The sequence below is a fragment of the Hippoglossus hippoglossus genome, chromosome 11 (assembly GCF_009819705.1).
Source record: "Hippoglossus hippoglossus isolate fHipHip1 chromosome 11, fHipHip1.pri, whole genome shotgun sequence".
NCBI classification, from domain to species: Eukaryota; Metazoa; Chordata; class Actinopteri; order Pleuronectiformes; family Pleuronectidae; genus Hippoglossus; species Hippoglossus hippoglossus.
In genome coordinates, this window is record NC_047161.1 from 7,386,864 (window position 1) to 7,408,643 (window position 21,780).

The 21,780-nt window shown below is 40.6% G+C and overlaps 4 protein-coding genes across 4 annotated transcripts; 1 reads left to right on the plus strand and 3 right to left on the minus strand.

Moving 5' to 3' along the window:
* Window positions 1-125: 125 nt before the first annotated feature.
* On the minus strand, window positions 126-2,245 carry LOC117770671 (cilia- and flagella-associated protein 20-like). Its single transcript, XM_034600324.1, has 5 exons — window positions 2,162-2,245; window positions 1,272-1,351; window positions 1,054-1,165; window positions 442-630; window positions 126-311 (listed from the first exon to the last, which is right to left on the minus strand). Exons 1-5 carry the CDS (start codon window positions 2,243-2,245, stop codon window positions 126-128), a joined length of 651 nt encoding a protein of 216 aa, XP_034456215.1.
* Window positions 2,246-3,861: 1,616 nt separating this feature from the next.
* Window positions 3,862-5,625, minus strand: LOC117770672 (cilia- and flagella-associated protein 20-like). Its single transcript, XM_034600325.1, has 6 exons — window positions 5,542-5,625; window positions 4,943-5,022; window positions 4,729-4,840; window positions 4,165-4,353; window positions 3,975-4,082; window positions 3,862-3,867 (listed from the first exon to the last, which is right to left on the minus strand). Exons 1-6 carry the CDS (start codon window positions 5,623-5,625, stop codon window positions 3,862-3,864), a joined length of 579 nt encoding a protein of 192 aa, XP_034456216.1.
* Window positions 5,626-6,374: 749 nt separating this feature from the next.
* Window positions 6,375-8,400, minus strand: LOC117770871 (cilia- and flagella-associated protein 20). Its single transcript, XM_034600657.1, has 6 exons — window positions 8,049-8,400; window positions 7,335-7,414; window positions 7,117-7,228; window positions 6,808-6,996; window positions 6,597-6,710; window positions 6,375-6,494 (listed from the first exon to the last, which is right to left on the minus strand). The coding sequence occupies exons 1-6, from the start codon at window positions 8,130-8,132 to the stop codon at window positions 6,489-6,491; spliced, it is 585 nt and encodes a 194-aa protein (XP_034456548.1). The 5' UTR covers window positions 8,133-8,400; the 3' UTR covers window positions 6,375-6,488.
* Window positions 8,401-10,895: 2,495 nt separating this feature from the next.
* On the plus strand, window positions 10,896-14,320 carry LOC117770673 (G-protein coupled receptor 20; the record flags this gene model as incomplete). Its single annotated transcript, XM_034600326.1, has 5 exons — window positions 10,896-10,931; window positions 12,716-12,847; window positions 13,068-13,324; window positions 13,410-13,542; window positions 13,733-14,320. Coding segments are annotated over 5 exons (1,146 nt in total), but the record flags the coding sequence as incomplete, so codon positions are not given.
* Window positions 14,321-21,780: the final 7,460 nt, after the last annotated feature.

The following is a 21,780-nucleotide window of genomic DNA, read 5'->3' on the forward strand; positions in this document are numbered from 1 at the left end:
ATGCATTGAAAACTGTAACGGAAAGTGAGTCCGGAGGAGAATGGAGCAGGTAGAAGAAGAACAGAGGTAACGAGAGGTGGAGAAGGTCTACTGCTGCAAGAAAGAAACACACAAACAGACGGGTATTAGACATCAAACATCAAATATCTGCATGAGTAACGACCGGAGAGATATTTGTCTGTGCGTGGAGGTGCATGTCTCACCTTGGCCTTCGTATTTTTGACATTAAGTTTGAACTCTGCCGGGAGTTCGTCCTCGGAGTACAGTCTGTCAGAGAAATACACCCTCCTAATGCGACAGTTTGCGTGGATCTGAGAGAAAAACACTTTAGACATTAGCAACAGAAAGACAATACAGTCATAAATATTTAATTGGAAGATTTTACAGGCTCATCAGTTGAAGTAGCATCTGAAGACAGCTTGTTCCACTGTCTGCACTGACCTGTACACGCTGCGTCTCGACGTAATTCGTTCCATACGCCCTCCCGGTGAAGTCCGCAAGGTTGAACTGAATCTGATTCCACCCCTCATCCAGCTTCAGGGGCATGGTGCAGATGAACGGCGCCACATGTGTTGAGGTCCGATAGTTACTCGCCCGAAAACGCCGCCGGACATTATGATCATCCAACACCTGAGAGTTGCAAATATGGGGGAGAAAGTATGAATGAGTCAGAAGGACTCCTGACACCATAAAGAACAAAACCCAGGGTAAAACATCATTCCTGGGTTTAAAGGTTCAGTGTGTAGAATTTAGTGACATCTAGTGGTGAAGTTGCATGTTGCAGCTGAATACCCCTCACCTCAACCTCTAGTTTGGGCTACTGTAAAAAACATGGTGTCCTCCATAGAGAAGACTCACTCCCAATGTAAATATAAGTATTTAAATACAAAGGGCCCATTCTAGAGTCAAGAAAACAACAATTTGTACAATATAGAAGATCACACACTAGTGAAAACATCATTAGGATTATTTTAGATTCAATTTCTGCCAATAGATCCCTTTCACATAAATCGCACACTGAACCTTTAAGGAATACACGTGTGATTTCCCCACCTGGACCTCAAAAGTGAAATACTTTTTGAGGTTCTTTATGATCATGACCAGAAAAGGAAGCTTGATGCCCAGTGTGCTCTTTGGTTCTGCGGGACACGTGATGAATGTGGTGCTGTAGGGGTCAGAGAGGTTAAAGGGTGAGACAAGGGAAGATACAGTAAGTGTGTTTACACAACTTGACCTGAGCTGAGGGATGAGTCTAACACACACAAACTCACCTGACGTTCAGCCCTTCAACTTCCAACACCGAAGAGTTAATGTCCTTGTCCGTGATTCTCTCGACGTGGCCATTTTTCACCTATGAACATAGAAATATATGACATTTTATGGTTTAATATAGAGAACTCACCTGTTTCTCTCTTGTAAAAGAGCCCTACCACCATCATTCAACAGATATTAGTTTGCAGCAGATTGTATCTGTATAACAACAAGAAACAGCAGGACAGATGTGCAAAGGACATATTTGAGGATCTTTAGTGTCACACTTATACAGTTTGTCAGCCAGAGAGAACTAACAACTTTCGTAGTTCAAAAAATAATCTATTAAAATATTTAACATTTATTGTATTATGTTAATTATCAGTCGGGCTACAGTTCAGATGCTGATCTGGGTGGAGTCAGTCATATGATGAAGATATTGTCGTTGCATTTTAAATCTTTAAAGTGTTGTCATTTGACTGTAAATTGTCTTTAAAAAATGATATTTTCATAATCATTATTTTTGTTATTATTATTTATTGATAATAATATTATTGGCTTTACAACTGTGCCTTCTGGCCCTCCGTGTACCCTACTATGTTTACAGGGGCCTTCTGGCTAAAGCATTTTGTTAAGGTTTTGTTCTCAAACTGAGGTTTAAATTATAAAGTTTCAATCAAATGTATTTTTATTTTTGTCTGTGACTGAGGCAGATTAGCTTCACTCACATACATCTGACAATTGCTTTAAACTTTACAACTTCAACCTCAGTCAGCTGCCTGAACACTGACTTCATTACATTTTACACCACAGATCAGACATCAAAAATTAAGACCCAAACACGAACAGCTAGTTAGCAGTAGCACGTTATGCTAGGGAAGCCAGAGGTCGGCTCAAGGCTCTCAATCACCTGTTTGTCCCAGATCTTCAGAGGTTTGCTGCCGATGCTGTAAAGGATGGAGAGGAATCCGCTCTGAAACGTGCTTTTAAACATCTTCTGTGTTTGTGTTTGGAAAACTACTATTGCTAACTATTGTTTATAGATCAAATTTCCTCGGAGGGCTAAATCTGCGTCTGTTTGATGCCGGGTTTATTGGCGGGTGGCAACCAACATTAAAGTGTATAACTGCATCTTCATTCATAAAGGTAAAAGGTCCGATCATAGGTTCTACATCAAAGGACAACCCATCTTCTTTAGCTTTTTCTATGTTTAGAGCAAGAAGAAGAAGAAGATTAAACAAATCCAATGAACTATAGGAAATGAACTATAGGAAATGAACTATAGGCAAAAACCTCAGGTAATGAACTATAGGCCAATATCAATGACATCACATATGGGGAAAGGTTAGCATATTAGCATATTATATGGCAACGGAAACTTAATCTGTAACACAACAAAACAAATAATTTCATATAAAAAGGCATCAAAATTACTTCAATTCCCAAAACATATAGCTTTGTTTCACTTTGGATTTCAGTTAAAAGTATCAACAAAAAAACAATACATTCAAAGACAATAACGGTGCATTTCAGGCAAATAGAATAACACAAAGGGATATCTTAATGAATAAATATATATGTGTCAATATCTATTATCTATTATCCATCTATTTGGACAAATATTTCGATTTATATCATGGATGAATGGATAGAAGTCTATATAGGTCTTTTATTGGAGTATATCCACATATCAAAATATATATAAATATTGACAAGACAGCGTCTTACTTCTAACACCATGTTCCAACTAACCCGCTGTGTGGAGTTTTTCACAAGCCTTGCTAACACTGGCTGTGAGTTGGTTGCATGGTGCTATATATTAAACAATAAGATGGTAATTAAGATAATATGTGTAGGGATTTGGTGACATACACACAGCTCAGAAGTCAAAAACCAAAACCATAAAGAAATGTACTCTCATGCCACCGAAAACACTCCCTGCCACTGCCAGTATCCCCACAAATCCAGGTCCAAACTTCCTGAAAATATTTGGGACCCCCTGCTGGTACTGTGGTAAAGTGACCAGAAGCACACCCTGCTCAACCAAAATTCGTAGCTCCAATATTACACTATTACAAAGGGTCAAATATATTTATTTTGACATATTTTTAAATATGGAAAAGCACTCATTTCACAGTCAGCAATTTACACAGTATCAGTATTTCTGCAAGTTGATTCACATAACATTGTGCAGGGACCTTACAACATTAAACATTTACTATAAAGATTTTACAGTCCCATCAGTTGAAGTTAGAAATGGGCGATACCAGACTTTATAAGTTCGATATGATACTGTAAGGTTGGCCCAAGCAGTTATGGCACAAACACTGAGACAAACCCAGCTATGCAGTACAAGTGTATTTATTTTACATTCTTTACTTTTAACTCTGCCTTGCTTTCTTTGTTTCTATTGCCAAAAATATTCACATTTAACAACAATGCATTGAAAACTGTAACAGAAAGTGAGTCCAGAAAATACGTGTCTGTACAGAGAGCAACACAAGACAGCACTCAAAACTCATAGCACTGCAAAGTGTTGAATTTCATCAGAAGGAGGAGAATGGAGCACGTAGAAGAAGAAGAACAGAGGTAACGAGAGGTGGAGAAGGTCTACTGCTGCAAGAAGGAAACACACAAACAGACGGGTATTAGACAAACATCAAATATCTGCATGAGTAACGACCGTAGAGATATTTGTCTGTGTGTGGAGGTGCATGTCTCACCTTGGCCTTCGTATTTTTGACATTAAGTTTAAACTCTGCCGGGAGTTCGTCCTCAGAGTACAGTCTGTCAGAGAAATACACCCTCCTAATGCGACAGTTTGCGTGGATCTGAGAGAAAAACACATTAGACATTAGCAACAGAAAGACAATACAGTCATAAATATTTAAAAAGAACTCTGTCTGCACTGACCTGTACACGCTGCGTCTCGACATACTTCGTTCCATACGCCCTCCCGGTGAAGTCCGAAAGGTTGAACTGAATCTGATTCCACCCCTCATCCAGGTCCAGGGGCATGGTGCAGATGAACGGCGCCACATGTGTTGAGGTCCGATAGTTACTCGCCCGAAAACGCCGCCGGACATTGTGATCATCCAACACCTGAGAGTTGCAAATATGGGGGAGAAAGTATGAATGAGTCAGAAGGACTCCTGACACCATAAAGAACAAACCCCAGGGTAAAACATCATTCCTGGGTTTAAAGGTTCAGTGTGTAGGATCTAGTGACATCTAGTGGTGAAGTTGCATGTTGCAGCTGAATACCCCTCACTTCACCCTCTCCCAATGTAAATATAAAGTATTCAAATACAAAGGGCCCATTTTAGAGTCAAGAAAAAAACCTAATTGTACAATATAGAAGATCACACACTAGTGAAAACATCATTAGGATTATTTTAGATTCAATTTCTGTCAATAGATCCCTTTCACATAAATCGCACACTGAACCTTTAAGGAATACACGTGTGATTTCCCCACCTGGACCTCAAAAGTGAAATACTTTTTGAGGTTCTTTATGATCATGACCAGAAAAGGAAGCTTGATGCCCAGTGTGCTCTTTGGTTCTGCAGGACACGTGATGTAGGTGGTGCTGTAGGGGTCAGAGAGGTTAAAGGGTGAGACAAGAGGAGGATGAGTGTTTTAACACAACTTGACCTGAGCTGAGGGATGAGTCTAACACACACAAACTCACCTGACGTTTAGCCCTTCAACTTCCAACACTAGGGAGTGAATATCATTGTCCGTGATTCTCTCGACGTGGCCATTTTTCACCTATTAACATAGAAATATGACATTTTATGGTTTAGTCTAGAGAACTCACCTGTTTCTCTCTTGTAAAAGAGCCCTACCACCATCATTCAACAGATATTAGTTTGCAGCAGATTATATCTGTATAACAACAAGAAACAGCAGGACAGATGTGCAAAGGACATATTTGAGGATCTTTAGTGTCACAGTTATACAGTTTGTCAACGCTCATATATTCTGGCTGTAATATTTTGTTAAAGTTTTGTTAAAGCCCTTGTTCTCAAACTGAGGTTTGAAGTTATATAGTTTAAACCAAATACTTTTCATTTGTCTGTTACTGAGGCAGATTAGCTTCACTCACATACATCTGACAATTGCTTTAAACTTTACAACTTCAACCTCAGTCAGCTGCCTGAACACTGACTTCATTACAATTTACACCACAGATCAAACATCAAAAATTAAGACTCAAACACGAATGGCTAGTTAGCATTAGCACGTCATGCTAAGGAAGCCAGTGGTCGGCTCAGGGCTCTCAGTCACCTGATTCTCCCAGATCTTCAGAGGTTTGCTGCCGATGCTGTAAAGGATGGAGAGCAATCCGCTCTGAAATGTGTTTTTAAACATCTTCTGTTTGTGTTTGGAAAACTACTATTGCTAACTGTTAAACAACAGTTAGCACAACAGTTGGAGATCAAATTTCCATTCCTAATGCTACCGCTTCTCTGGGCGACTAAATCCGTTCCACTGCCAGAGATTAAAAGAAGTTCCAGTTCAGTTCAGTAAAAAGCAAAAATATAGAAGTCAAGGTGCAAACTGCATTTGCATCATCAAAGATAAAAGGTCAGATTATAGGTTCTTAATCAAAGGATAACCTACCTTCCAAGGCTTTTACTTTGTTTGGAGCAAGATTAAAAATCCAATAAACTAGGATGTAGAAAAGTCTTATGAAATGGTTTGGAAGGAGGGATAAGTGATTAAATTAAACATGGCAGGGATAACAGGTAGGACGTATAATTCGATCACAGACTTTTTATTTGATGGTTTATTCAAGTAAGAGTTGGGACTCGTTAATCAGGAAAGTATATGGTGGGACATGGTACTCCTCAGGGCACTGTCATTAGACCAATATTGTTTTCCATTATGATTAATGATGTTTTATCTCAAGTTCAGGGTGATATTGGCTCTCTGCTGATGATGGAGATGGGAAAAATACAATTGATGTGTTATAAAATGTTCATATTCATGGGCCTTAAAGTTCTCAGTGGAAAAAAACTAAAGCGTTAATGTTAACTAGTAAAATAAGTGTTGCTACGCTATCACGAGTTCTCGTGAGAACTGCAGCAGAAACTAGGAGAAGGATGAATTGACAACAATTAATTGAAAAAACTTTATTGAGCAGAGAACACAAGACATCACTCAGAACTCAAGCTCTAAAATTACTATATTACAAATTTCATCACACAGGGAGCGATGCAGGTGGAGAAGGTCTACTGCTGCAAGACACACACAAACAGACGAGTGTTAGACAAATATCAAATATGATCATTGTACCACATGTACAGATATCTGACTGCATGTGGAGGGGCATGTCTCACCTTGGCCTTCTGATTCTGGACGGGCAGATAAAGTTTAAACTCTGCCGGGAGTTCGTCCTCAGAGTACAGTCTGTCGGAGAAATACACCCTCCTAATGCGACAGTTTGCGTGGATCTGAGAGAAAAACACATTAGACATTAGCGACAGAACAGGCTCATCAGTTGAAGTAGCATCTGAAGACAGCTCGGTCCTCCTCTGTCTCTGCACTGACCTGTACACGCAGCGTCTCGATATAATTCGTTCCATACGCCCTCCTGGTGAAGTCCGAAAGGTTGAACTGAATCTGATTCCACCCATCATCCAGCCTCATGGGCATGGTGCAGATGAACGGCTTCACTCGTGTTGTGCTCTGATAGTTACTCGCCCGAAAACGTCGCCGGACATTTTTATCATCCAACACCTGAGAGTTGCAAAGATGGGGGAGAAAGAATGAGTGACCGTGAATCCCAACACTACGAGGAACAAAACTCAGAATATGTATCATTCCTGGGTTTAAGGAATACACGTGTGATTTCCCCACCTGGACCTCAAAAGTGAAATACTTTTTGAGGTTCTTTATGATCATGACCAGAAAAGGAAGCTTGATGCCCAGTGTCTTCTTTGGGTCTGCGGGACACGTGATGTAGGTGGTGCTGTAGGGGTCAGAGAGGTAAGAGGGTGAGACAGGATAAGAATAAGCGTGTTAACACAAGTTGACCTGAGCTGAGAGATGAGTTTAACACACACACACAAACTCACCTGACGTTTGTCCCTTCAACTTCCAACACCAGGGAGTGAATATCATTGTCAGTGATTCGTTTGATGTGCCCATTCCTCACCTGAGAACACAGAAATATGTGATATTTTATGGTTTTATAAGCAGAGATCATGCATTTCTCTCTGGTTAAAGAGCCCTATCACCATCGTTCAACTGGACAGATGTGAGTTTGTTGCAGATAATAAAATAAAAAACTATAAAGAAATGCAAAGGACTCGTTTGTTTGTTTTCAACTGTAAAAGAGATCCTGCTCAGTTCATATCATGGTCTATAAAAACCTTTTTATGATTAAATGTAGTGTTTTAATGTGACAATCAGCTGATCATATTATATCAGTCACTAAAATCCTGTTTCAGTCAGGCTCTAGTTCAGATGTTGACAGGATGACGAAGTTACTGTGAATCCATTTTGAACCTGTCAAGTGTTTTAATTGAAACAAAGAACATGTTTCACTATTTATTCTAATATATGAAACAAATTTAATTTCCTCCCTTTACTGGACCAGAATATCTTCACTCACAGCAATAACATAACATTAACTTGACAATAACACTGAGACACTGGATCCGTGACGTATATTACACCACAAATGATGCTGAACTGTAAACATGATCAATCTTTAAAACACTAACAGCTAGTTAGCATTAGCACGTGATGCTACGGAAGTCGGTGGTCGCCTCAGGGGTGTCACTCACCTTTTTGTCCCAGATCTGCAGAGGTTTGCTGCCGATGCTGTACAAGATGGAGAGGAACCCGCTCTGAAACGTGTTCTTAAACATGGTCTGTGCTCGTGTTTGGATCCACCACCACTGTTGCTATGCTAACTCTTCTTGTTTACAGTCTAGGTTTCCGGCCGTTCCCAACGCTACCGCCTCCGTGGGGAACTAAATAATCTGTTCCGCTGCAGAAGATTCACAGAAGCTCCGGCTTAATAAAAAAAGCACAAGAACCGTCGGAGTCAGTTCAGTTCGTGACGGTCACACGGTTCTGTTACCGGAGGCGTGAAGTGAAAGCCCCGCTCCGTTATTTGACTGTTGCTAAGGAACGGAATCGCTCGGTCTCGTTTTCACGTCGACTCTAAAACCGTGACCCACCCCCGGTTGCCTTAGCAACATAATGCTGGAACGTGAGCCGCATTCAACAAGTTGAAAAAGAGATGAATTAATAAATGAAACCTGAATTAAAACTCATTAGTATTAGTATTAAACATTAGTATTTAAACTTGGAGGTAGAATACAGTTAAATACAAAGACCTGTTCATATAGATAGATAGATAGATAGATAGATAGATAGATAGATAGACAGACATACATATATTATATTTAGCCTACATGTAATTTCAAATTGAAAAAATGTAGTTAACACATGTATATGTGTACATGTGTATGTACGCATACATTATACATATATATAATAGCTGACCTGACCCACCTACCTCGACAAGGCAGTGATGCATGTGGCATCGTGAGCGTAACATCAGGAAGAAGTAAGGATCGACGAGAACAACTGGCACAGATGTGGAAGGCAGAGACTCACCTGGTCCCCTTGGTAAGAGGAGCACTTGTGACTGTGACCCAACACACTAGGAGCAGATTCCAGGTACAGTCAGAAGAGTGTAGTCGTGTGCACAGAAGATCCTGAACAAAACCTACAAACCCTCAAACTCCCAGATCTCTGGGGCCTCTGAGGACCCGAGGAAGACATATACACCACCCAGGGCAATTTAGTTTATTTATATTTATATAGTTAAGGTGTATTCAGTTAAGTTATGGAGACACAGATACAAAATTTAAAAAAACTGATGCAGCAGAGGCACAAATATCCAGACTCTAAATCCCTTCTCTGGAAGCTACTTGATAACTTCCCCCAAATCTTGCGACACAGGCTCGATGTTTAATGTCCACGCCAAGATAGTGAAGCAATATTTCCTCAGACATTAAAAAGCTCCACCACAACCACATGAGACTTCTACAATATAACGGATTCAACAGGCTGTGCAAGCACCTGATGTGCTTCTCAGGATAAACTAACTTTTACATATAAAATTGTTGGACTGCCCTTTAAATTCCCAAAATGCAATGACAGCCAGTCTCTAAAAATAGACGACCCACACACGACTATATGTCTGCACTTCACCCTCTAAACCCCCACTAAAGTATCAAGTGGGACATCCTTCCTCTCGGCCTGCAGCACTTTCAACAAGCCGGGCCAGGAACGGTCTGACAGTTGTTTCAAATATTTGAACAAGCATGAGAAACAGTCGATCAAACATTCACCAGGCACTTTAGTGCCGGTATCGCAAACAGAGGGGGGAATAAATCAAAAGTCCACAAGCCTATTACTTGAATTGTTTGACATAGTAACATGTGCAGGTACTGTACACAGACGCAGACACACACACACACACACATTACATTCACTTACATTGATATCCTGGAGGTTTACTGTAACGTTAACCATACTACTTGTCTAACCTAACATTACAGTCACTGACCCAAAGACCACATTTTGTCCCCAGTTAAAAGGTTATTAGAATGAATCCTGTCCCCAAATGTAGCTTATGTCAGAAAAAAACACACACACACACACACACGCACACACATGCTGCAGAGTGGCGACCACCTCTCCAGCTGTTTACGTTACTGTGGTTTATGAGGTGCTGCTTCTCTCCACCTAATATCTGTGTTCAAATGAATGTCTGTGTTTTCCTCTCCATCTCTTTTTCTACCCGCTCTTCTTCTTTCTCTTTCTCTAAGGCCCCCCCCCCCCCCACTCTTCTTCACTCACTGAGTCAGGTATTTAAACAGAAACGTAGATAAAATGTCCCCTCAGACCCGGTCAGTGTTGGACCACCCCAGAGACAGCTTTAAAATAAACTTTCTTAAACAAACCCTTAAATAAAATTGTCCCTTGTTTCTGTGACTCAGCATTTGTTTTCTATATGTTGCTTTTCAGTAACAGCTACTCACTCCCAATCCAATCAGCCGCTGCCTCCAGTGGATATGTCCAATCCTCATTTTTTTTAAATAGAGTGTTGTAGTCCCTTCCCTGTTTTGTTTCTGATCCCTTTCCACCATTTTTGCACGATATCTTATGTTCTTAAGTTTATTCAGTGGTTAATTCCCTGTGATTAATGCTATTGTGCCAGAAATCTTGTTTTTCAGGAATTACATTAAGTTTTTCTGTTTCCCTTCCTCTTATCTTTTCCTAATCACTATTTCATATATCAAACAACTCACCAGTAAGCGGGGATGATGAGAGCGAGAATGGAAATTTAGGTATTGTGAAGTGAAGAAAGACAAGAAAGCAGAGGAGAGATGAGAAATAGGAAAAAGAGAAACATTTTCTACACAACATGTGACATGAGGATAAAGAGGAGGAGGTTCAGCTGCTTTACTCTGCTGGAGAAATGGTCTTTTCCATGACTGGTTCACATCCTAACTCTGTCCTCGCTGTCCTGTCCGTCTGCTGACCGACGACAGAACGAAGACACGGGAAGAAAAGAAGAAACAAAAGGGAAACACCTCAGATTCAAACTTTAATATCTGGACATAAACATCAAAACTTTAAGACATCCAGTGTGGTTCTTTTTCACTTTCCCCCCCGTCTTCACCAGGTATGTTTCAGAGACATTTTCAACATGTTTAGTTTCCTTGTTTCAGCTTTGTTTTGTCGGTAAATGTTTTCAGACAAGCTTAGATCATAATGTCATGAATTTTATCTCGTATTTAATAACCACAAACTAAACATCACTCTCATGTATTCACTGATATTTTTATGCGAAGTTACAGGAAAACAGGAGCTTTTTATTCTTTTAAAATTGAGAGAATTTCACTGTTCTGCCAAAAAATGTTGTCATGTACTGAGAAAAGGTTTATCTGGAAGGAAACTATAGTTTGATGGTTATTATGATCCCAATGCAAATCCAGGCAATTACACGGAGGAACACTTATATACTCAAATTCTTTGCAGGTTTGTTTATTTTATTGAATCCCTGTTAGCTTCTGCCATAAATTGTCAAACAGCCTTGACATTAAATAATGTCCAAATAAAACGTTAATACTAATTAATACCTGAAAACCCGCTCCAAGGTGGGAAAGAATAATCTGCACAAAAAGACAAAACAAGATTTATAAACTGCTCTTTGTCTGTTTTGTACATGTTTAAAAGACTAGAGTAAAATCATACTTGGTAAGTTTGCAGAGTGCAGGTAATTCTCTGTCTTTAATTCAGGCCCTTGGTCAAGTTTTATGTGGAAAACATCTTCCTCAGCAGGACGTTCAAATAGGAAGTCATCTGTCTTTGGTATTTATAAGGAAAGAAAGGAGATTTGTGGCTCTAACCAGGGATTCTGACAAGTCATTCTTTAAAATGATTCAGGTGAAATTACTTTGGCTTTCAGTGAGAAAAAGTATTTCACCTAAGTGTCCAGTTCAGAAAAGTTTTAGGATTTTAAAGGCTCCATTTATCTAAACTGGACGTTAACCATACATCAAATTCTTGTGTTTCATACAAGACGAATGTGCGTCTTGTTTTCAACACAAAATGTAACAGCAACGTGTTAAATAGCAGCAAACACTGACATGGTTCATATTAATAACAAACTCTGTGTTTAAAGTAACACACAAGGTCGTGCACTTAACTTTGTGGAAACTGTCACATCCTTTCAGAGCATATGAAGATGAATTCAGTCGTCGCTGCAGTGCGACAAAACGTTGTTTATAGGATGAGTCTCCGGAGTAACTTCTCTGGGTGTTAAGCACTTTCATCCAGAGGAGTTTTTAATGTGATTGTGAGTGTGTGTGTGTGTGTGTGTGTGTGTGTGTGTGTGTGTGTGTGTGTGTGTGTGTGTGTGTGTGTGTCTTCTCCCTTGGCTCAGAGCCTTGGGTTGTTTTAAACCCGACAGAGCTCTCCCCATCACTTTGGATTTTAGCAGTTTAGCAGTTTATAATTGAATATCCACGGCTGACTCCAGCAAATATTATGAGAGTTCAAATAGAAGCAGTTACACTAAATTTAACCTCCCAGTACAAAAGCTACTTTACATGACTATGTTTCCTCCACAACCATATAGAGTAATTTACCAACAATACTCTCATATACTGTGTATTTGTAGTACTTTACTTTACTTTTCATATCACACTTTGTGATGACGTTATCTCCTCTATTTCTGTCTCTGTGTGCACAATTTTATACGATGAAACAATCGTTCCAGTCTAAAGCAGGTTGAATTTCAAATAGTTTTGCACTAAACGAAAAATATCATTGATGATGCATATTTCTCTTCTTCGTTTCTCAGAACCCTGACATTCATCCTCTTTAACCAATGGAGAGTCTTCCTGACAACATCAGCTCCCCCGAGCCCCTCCTGACTCCAGACCTGACTAACTGCAGCGCCTGGAAGCAGCGGTGGGGGGCGCCACACTTGCACAGGTTAGGTCACCTGGATCTGCAGCTGTACCAAGACTTCTACGCCGTGTGGGTCTCTCTTATGGTGAGATACAACAACACCACATGTATTCTGCAGAAACCTTTTTGGATTCATTGATTGGGATTGGTTTTGGATAAAGGTTTATTTTAGTCAATATCAACATATTGAAAGGCTAAAGAAATGTGTTAAATGACCTCAAACTGCTCTTGAGCAAGGCACCACACCTTCACATACTCACATGACTTTAGTGTTGGAGCACTGAGAGTCTATCCCTCTGCTGCAGGTGTGTAACTGTCTCATGCTGGTGGTCGGTGTTGCGCTCAACTCTTTGGCTCTCTACGTCTTCTGCGGGGCCTCCACCCACTCCTCAGCCTCTGTGGTTTACACTATGAACTTGGCCGTAGCCGACCTGCTGGTGGCGCTGTCACTGCCCGCTCGCATAGCCCTGTATCACAGCGGAGGGAGCTGCCTGGCTTGCTCCTACATCCACACCTTCAGCTACTTCGTCAACATGTACTGCAGCATCCTGTTTCTGACCAGGTGGGTGGGTCACGTCACTACGCAGCCTTTAAAAAATGTTTACCTTCTTCTTTTCTCTGTGACTGCACTTCCTTTGTTTTCTCAGTATCTGTGTAGATCGATACCTCGCTGTTGTCCACTCGTCCGGAACCCTCCATCGATGGAGGACCACAGGGGCGGCCAGGTGTGTCAGCGCCGCAGTGTGGTTCATAGCAGTGGTGGTCACCTACTCTTTTCAGGTGATGACAACTACAACACACTGAAGCTGCTTTCAGACATGTACTGGACTTTCTGTGGACGTTCTACTAAGGTCATGTCTGAAAACAGCTTTCATTTTTCAAACACATGTATAAACACGGTCGGCCAACAAGAAAAGCAGAAGAAACTCTCTTAAACTTCATATGTGGTCATCTCTCCTCCTCTCTCCAGACCACGGCATTGGGGTTCAGCTCCTCCTGCATGCTCCTCCCCGCCCTCTTCTACCTCACCATACTGGAGTTCGCCCTCCCTCTCCTCACTGTGGTGGTCTTCACCCTGCGCGTCGCCTGTTTCCTCACCTCCAGCCACGGCCTGATGCCGCAGCAGAGCAGGGTGAGGAGGGCCCGTGCCGTAAGGCTTTTGGCCGCGGTCCTCGTGGTTTTCACCGTGTGCTTCACGCCCTTTCACGTCCGCCAGGTGCTGGTTTACTTCTGGGTCAGAGATGGTGGGAAGGGGCTGGGCCAGGGGGCAGGGCACGTGCTGGCCTATCACATCACGGTGACCCTGAGCAGTCTCAACAGCTGCCTGGATCCAGTGGTTTACTGCTTTGTGACAGACAGCTTCAAGAGAGTGTGGAGGACGAGGAGGAGGGGAGGGACAGAGGGGGAGGCCGGGCAGACGAGTGGTGGCGGGGGAGAAGGGGAGAGGAACTCGGTGAATAAATGTTCAGGGGCGGTGCTGGCGATAGCTCACAGTGTGGCCACTCTCACCCTCACCAGCAGGCCCCTTTCTGCAGCCAGCGTGGACCAGTCTGATTAGACCGGTGGAACCCCCCGATACCTGTGGATGGAAGAGTCCAGAGAGACAGTGGAAACTCAAACACAAATTTATCTTTAAGATGAACAAAACAACACTTCAGTGGGGGCACCCCTCCATCCATCTTCATCCCTCTATCTCTCCATGTTTTCACCTTTGCATCCCTCTGACCTCTGACAGCCCATTAAAGGGGGGGGGGTCACAAAATGAGGACCGGACAAAATGTCCTCACTTTCCGAAAATGTCCTCACTCCGTTGGTTGTAGACTCAAACTGGTCCTCACAACGATAGCTGTACAAGAGCACACACACACACACCTTCCTTGAGTTTAGGTCTGTCTGGGGACCTTGGATGGGGTGGTTTGATCCGGGGCCCCTCAGGTCCCTTTTTTCACCGTGGCCCAAAAAACTCCTGGATATAGCGACAACTGAGGAGACTGCAGAAGTTTAGGAGTTCGCAGGTTTTGTCACTTTTTATGCCAAATTTTTGTCTCTGTTTGAAATAAAAGTGTTAATAAAAGCTCCCAATAATTTGGGAGATATTGACTGTAGCTAAAGCTGCACCACGTCATCTGGAACAATCTGTCAACAGGACGCACATAAACTGCTTTCTATAGAGTCATATGTTTTATTATGGCAAGCTAAATGAGTGCTATTTTATTATTTTTTGTTTCATGGGAAAGGACTGAAAAATAACACGTCATGTCAATTCTATTAAACATCAACTATATCCTCAATACTGCTTGTTTAGCTTCCTAATCGTTTCTTGAATATGCTGTTTTTCTTTACGTTTTTCTATGTAAAAATCCCTTTGTCTCTAAAACCTCTGGACATAAATGTATTCTCATCTTTTAAAAGTACTCCGTTTCTTTTTACCATGGCATCAATTCCTGAATAAAATCACTCAATCCTCAGAGTGAGTTGGATTCACTCCAGCAGAGGTCAGTGTTTCACCACAGCAGCAGGAGCAGCTGTAATGAACAAACCACACGATAATCAGACCATTTAAGGAGGATTCATTTTATAATTTTATCACTTCACAGTTTCAGCTGTCTTCTCAGAATTTAATCTAAAACAAAACTTATAGTAAAACTTCAGCTGGAGCTCATATCTCCTGTCCCCTTAAAGTTTTATCTTAAAGAAGATACATATAAACAGCTGATTCCCTCCTAAATCAATACAGGTTTTTAAGCCTATTTGTTACAATACAAAGGCGGAAAAAAAGCTGACCACATTGAAACCACATTTAAATCTGCTGGATCTAAAGTTTTTATTTGAATGTGCAGCAAATTGCACATACTTGTAGAAATCAGTCCCCTGAATATGCCTGATCTCTTTCATCCAGAATGAATTATCCCCTTGAAAATGGGTTAAATTATCAAAAAATGCCCCACCTCACAACATCATCCCACCAAGTTTCATAAAAATCGGTTCTGTAGTTTTTGTGTTATGCTGCTCACAAACAAACGAACGGACAGAGGTGAGAACACAAGCTTGGAGCTAATTATTTAAAATAATATGTGGTGAATCTATTAGAAAGGTCTCATTGTGGACATGGTTTATTTTTACTGGTGATAAACCAGATAAGAGCTGTTCAGGAGAAGTGTCACTGGCAGCAGGCGTCAGTCATTAAATCGAGTGGCGTCTCCCTTTAATCCCCCCAGAGTGCTAACAGGTCATTACAGTTCGTTTAGCGTAATGCTGTGGGTCTGTAAGTTTATACCGCTGCACAAGTGCATCACACACAGACACACACACACAGTTTCAGGTTCCTCCTCTGGTTTCTATGTAAGGAAAGAGAGGGAGGCTGTGACCCTGTGTGCGAGACAGAAATCTGATTCTGCATGAACAAAGTTTTTTGATCTCCATCTCTTCTCTCCGCGGTCTGGCCACGCGGCATCATGGGAAGTCAGTCATCTGCTCTCGGGATGCTGAGTTAAGATGTTTCGACATGGGAAAAAAAAAGGAGAAAACGGGTCCTGAAAGTGCAGAGCAGCAGGTTATTGCACCACAGACATGGAGACGTGTTGTTAAGTGCTGATCCACTCACAGCTGACTGTTCATTTCTTTTATGTGATTTGTTTCTAAAGTTTTCTTAAGAAGCAAACTGGAAAAAAAAACATCTTGACTTAGATTTGTGTATTAAAGCGAATTTACCACAAGAAAATGATCTTTTTGAGTGTATAAAATAATTCATGGCTCTTGAATCATTAGTTTGTGTGTCAGGAAACACACAAAAAGGCCCTAATAAAGTTAAGAATTCTCATTTTGGTCAACAGTGTTGTTTAATTGTTCTCTTAATAAGAATTTATTTTTTACTTGCAAAACTTAAACACAAAAGAAAATGTTCTTCAGACCCAATGAAGATTTTGTGACCATGACATCTGAAAAAATAAAAACTTTTGTTATTTTTCTTCTTGCTCTGTCTGAAGTAGCTGAGGATGCTTTCTCTTCTCTGTTACCAAATTTGTATAAATGAGTCATTCCTGCTCATATTTTACATAACAACAATCTACCAAGTGAAACCGGCAAACTGTATTTGTAATGCAATTCAAATGTATACCATTAGGGGAAGTTATTATTAATTACCTTCACTTGTAGTAAATTGAAAAAAAATGTCTAACCTTCTGAATTCATGAAACTTTTGATTTTACATTATATGCATATTGTTTCTAAATACAGTTACATTTTAAAATACATCTTTTTAGGATTAATTATAACAGAAATAGTTTGTCTTCTAAATGACGTGTGTATTTGATCTATTTCCTGCATGAACTGGTAAAACACACAACTCAATAAAATAGGAATATAAGTGAAGGTCGTAATCATAATTTGAGTTTCCTGCACACACTCGGGATTTGATCTCCAGCTGACAACAGTCTGATGACGCAGACACAAAACTCACTTTTCTACCCACAGGAAATGATTCACTAACTAAAAGAAAGAAGTTTCTATCTCGTCTTAAGTCTTGTTTTCTTTTGTCGTGTGGTGTCGTTGTGCTCTTCATTTTTTGTTTAACTGATGGTGAGATTGAAAAAGGTTAAATAATGAAATGAGTCGTTGTTGTTTAACTTCTGAACAGATTTAAGGTGAGTTTCATACAGTGTTCATCCAGAGTCCTACATATGAAGGCTCAAGCATATTTACAGAACACAGAGAGATATATATGTATATATATACAGTCTTTATATAGAAAACAAAACTACTAACAAAAATAATCATCTTTTTCATAGCAGCAAAAAAGAAGAAACTAAAGAGAAATATGTATATTTACATCTTTTTTTCTCAAATAACAAGGCATATTATATATAGTACACTGCGCATACTTGCTTTCCCATTCTTTAAGTATTTTTCTTGATTTAATCTCAGTGAAGATCAGAAGTATTTAGGCATTTCTCTCCTCCATCGTTAACACAGTTTACTGGAGGCAGAGTCACACACACACACACACACACACACACACACACACACACACACACACACACACACACACACACACACACACACACACACACACACACACACACACACACACACACACACACACACACACACACACACACACACACACACACACTTCGACCAGGTCGGACTAACTGCGTGGCCGCCATGCTGCTGCCACTGGACAGCTGCTGGCTGGAAATAAGAAAACAGCGTCACATTCGTTCAGTGATCAGGACGGTGGAGCCAACATGGCTGCCACTGAAAAAAGTGCAAAGGCCAAACTCTTGCGTGTGTGCGTGCGAGTGTGTGACCCTGCCTGAAGTTTAAAGAACAGATACAAAAACAAAAAACACGTTTCCTAGTTGAGTTAAAACACCAGAACAGAGACGACAGACTCGTAAGTAACCTCTGGTATTGCAGCCGTTGATTCCAGAGTTAAGTGTAAACCAGGTGATTGCAACGAACAGAGAACAAGAACCAAAGTACAAACACAGAGATGACATTTTAAACACATCCTTGGTTTTTGCTTCACGTGAGCAACCGTGACACGACCGCTCACAAGTGCAAACAAACACACATTTCTCCGTCCACTTCTAAACCATCTCCTGTAACAGTAAATAGAATAAGTTTTACTTTACCCTTTTGGAAACTATAGTGAAAAGTGTCCTTTATAGATAGGAAAACTCAAAAACAAAAAAATAAATATCCACAGTTATTTTTTTCTCTCTTATACAACACAATTCTACTGTTTTTTTGTTTTTTTTAAACTTATTATGTGCAAGTTCTGTGCAATGTCAGACCCCCCCGGCTCGTCAAACATCAAAACTAAAAGTGATTTCCACTGAAATCAACTCACATTCATTGACTTTTTTTTCGGAAAAAAAAGAGAAAAAATTTAAGTCACCAGATGGAATCAAAAGGTAAGAACTCAACCTCCCAGCAGGCCGAGCGGGCGGCCGCGCTGCCTGAACATTCCAGAGTCAACAATAAGAAGGCTTGGGATATTAAGAGCAACACCCCCTCCGAGAAAGAAAAGGAAAAATCTAAAAACTTTCCACTGCATTGGAACTGAAACGCTCGAGTTGCACTTCAAGTATTCACGGCTTGGAGTTTCTCGCCAACACTTTTAACAAGGAGCGTCACACACGTCTCGCCGGAAACTTCACTCATAAATGTGCAAAACTGTAAAAAGTCACATGCTTGTTAAAAGTGTACTAACCCACACCAAGCACAATGCTTCAGCTAAAAGAGTACATGTTGGGCTTTTTGTTTTTCTTTAAACACATTTAAGTTTTTAAAAAAAAGACACAAACATCCAGCCATGCATTAGAAAATACATCCCTGACCTATGAGGACAATAAGTAAAGAGATCGAGTGAGTTGTACAGAGTCATACTTTGGTGTTCCACACATGCATTATCGCTGTTGTCACATGCAAACCTCCCAAACCCAAAGTTGTTGTTTTTTTTATCTTCATGTTTTTCCATAAACTGAAGTTGTGTGTCCGTTTTTTTGGTGTGTTTTAATACAGAATGTTTTATTGCCCTAGTGGTTCCAGAAGCTGTGGAAAACCCACAGCACCTGCACCCCCTCGTCTCTTTGACATCGTCCCAGAACTACAGCAAGAGCAGTGTCGACCTGGGAAGCAAAAATCTTGCTCCTCCTCTCCACTCTGCTCTGGGACTGAGTGAATGTACCTGAAATTATGGAAGGAATCTAGTTCGTGCGAAAAACTCTGTAACAGCATCCACCCGAGTGCGAAAAAAATAACAACAATCAGTAAACTCTCTCCTAAAACCAAAAAACTTCTGCACTAAAATCTGGAATACACGCTCAAATAAAACATCCTTTCATCGTTAAATGAACCCACAGCAATTTACATCTCGATTCCTTTCCATTTGCATGTTTCAGCTGATTGAGCTGAAAGGAAAAACTGACCCAGATCCACGGCCTTTCCCCCTGACAGAAGCAGGAAAAACACCTGGAACCAACAACCCTGCTCCGTCCGCAAAAAAACACCTCACGCTGGCCAACACCCGGCTGATTAACTAAGGCCTATATTGCAACAAACCACTTGATTTGTCAGAAAACAAATAAAATCTTTCTTTTCGCCTCCTAACGTCAAGTTTACTTTTACACGTCCAGCATCGTGAGCGAATGAAACATTCAAAAGATTAAGGTCATTTAACCTCAAGGGTTTACACAGTACAATTATGAGATTATTGCATGTATTCTCTCTATTCGGTCTCACCCCTCTGCACTGATGTTTACAAGGTCAAAGTTAAACTAAACTCGGCAGTTTTACGTCCTCATCCATCATCGCATCTCTGATTTCCCCCCTTAAACAGCACATGCAGACGTTCTACTATCCTTGAATTCTTGACGAATTACAACAGATTTGTTTCCCCTTTAATTGGCCCTAATACTCCATTATACAAAATGGATCAGAACCATCTTCAGTGAATTTTACTGAAGCTGTTTGGCTCAGGAAATAAATGTTCCTCATTTAGGGTAAATTTTATTATTTTTGTGGTAAATTTAGCTGTTTTTATGGAGGCGAAGTTCGATTTTGCCAGTAAGTGAAGTAAAAAACAGCTTTGTCATTTAACTAAATTATTGGGTTTTTAGGGTCACTCAAAAAAGATAAATCTGCCTCACTGGCTTATTTTGAATCAACGCAAAGTTAAGACGATTTTCATTTTCTGAAGTTTGAAAATTTAAAGTGTCTACGATAAATAGGAAGCTAAAACCAGCAGCCTGATAGCTTAGCTTAGCCTTTAGTCTAGAAACAGGGGGAAACTCTTAAACTGGCTCTGTCCAGAGGTAAAAAACAAACAAACAGCCTACCAGCACCTCAAAAGCTTATTGATCTACATTCAATAAAACAAAAATGTTGTTTATTCAACATTCACAAAAACAAAGTAAGTGTTTATGATCATTGGACAGAGCCAGCTAAATGAACCAGCCGCTGACTGTAGCTTCATATTTACCATAAAGCAGACATTTTTTTGAAGTGAATAAATGTCTTTAATCCTCCTCTAATCTGGTTTCTAATCCCTCTGTTGGATTTTAACATGCAACATGTAAGTCATTAGCAACTTATCTACCAATTACTGCTTCACTGTACTGATCATATTTGGCCTGTTAAAATGGAACCAAGGCTCCTGTAGCAGAACCACAATTCTCCATAGAGGCTCAAGTAACATCTCTTTTTCTCTCTCTCTCTCTCTCTCTTACATCACATGGGCCCCAGAAACCTGATTTTTCTTTTCAGGAACCAGGATCCGTTCTAATACGCTTGTGTCCCATTGCAGACACTGGTCATTACTGGTTGAGTCACTGGATCCACTGGAAAAGAGGAGCGTCAGGAAACAAATCCAACAGCCCAAAAAGTCTCAGAAAGGATCGCAAACAACTAAACGCTACAACACTTTTATCGACAATGGCTCAGCTAATGTGCAGTTGGTGACAAACATTGTGTTAAGAGCATTTTCTAAAAAATAATTAAGCAAAATAAAAGGAGAGAGAAGCTCCACACATCTCTTCTCTTCTCCTGTGCTGTTTGGTTCGTCTCTCCTCCGCTCCTCCGACATGCAGCATGTAGGTTAGTCTGATTATTCAAAATGAACAGAAGCATCATCGTTATTTTCTCTGAGTCCTCAATAAATCATGAAAATAGTATTTTGGATTGTAATGCCCCTGTTTGCTGCACATATTGCATCTTTCTGCTCTTTCTCTCCTGGAATTTCACTCAATACACATCAGCAGTCTTTTTATTCTTGTTCCTAACTCTCAGCATTAACGGGCAACTGCACACTTGTCAGCAGAGCCTCGTAAATATTCACCTTTGCCCCGGAGTGAAAGCTGAATTTAAGATGTGAGCACCTCTGCCGTGTGACGGAGGGCAAAACAGATCACCTGCAATCAACGTGGGGGCTCCAGATCAATTATTTCCCCTGTTGAAACAGGCTTCGGGCTCTCAGTTTCAGAAATGCCACTTCTAAGAGTCTCTAGAGTCTTA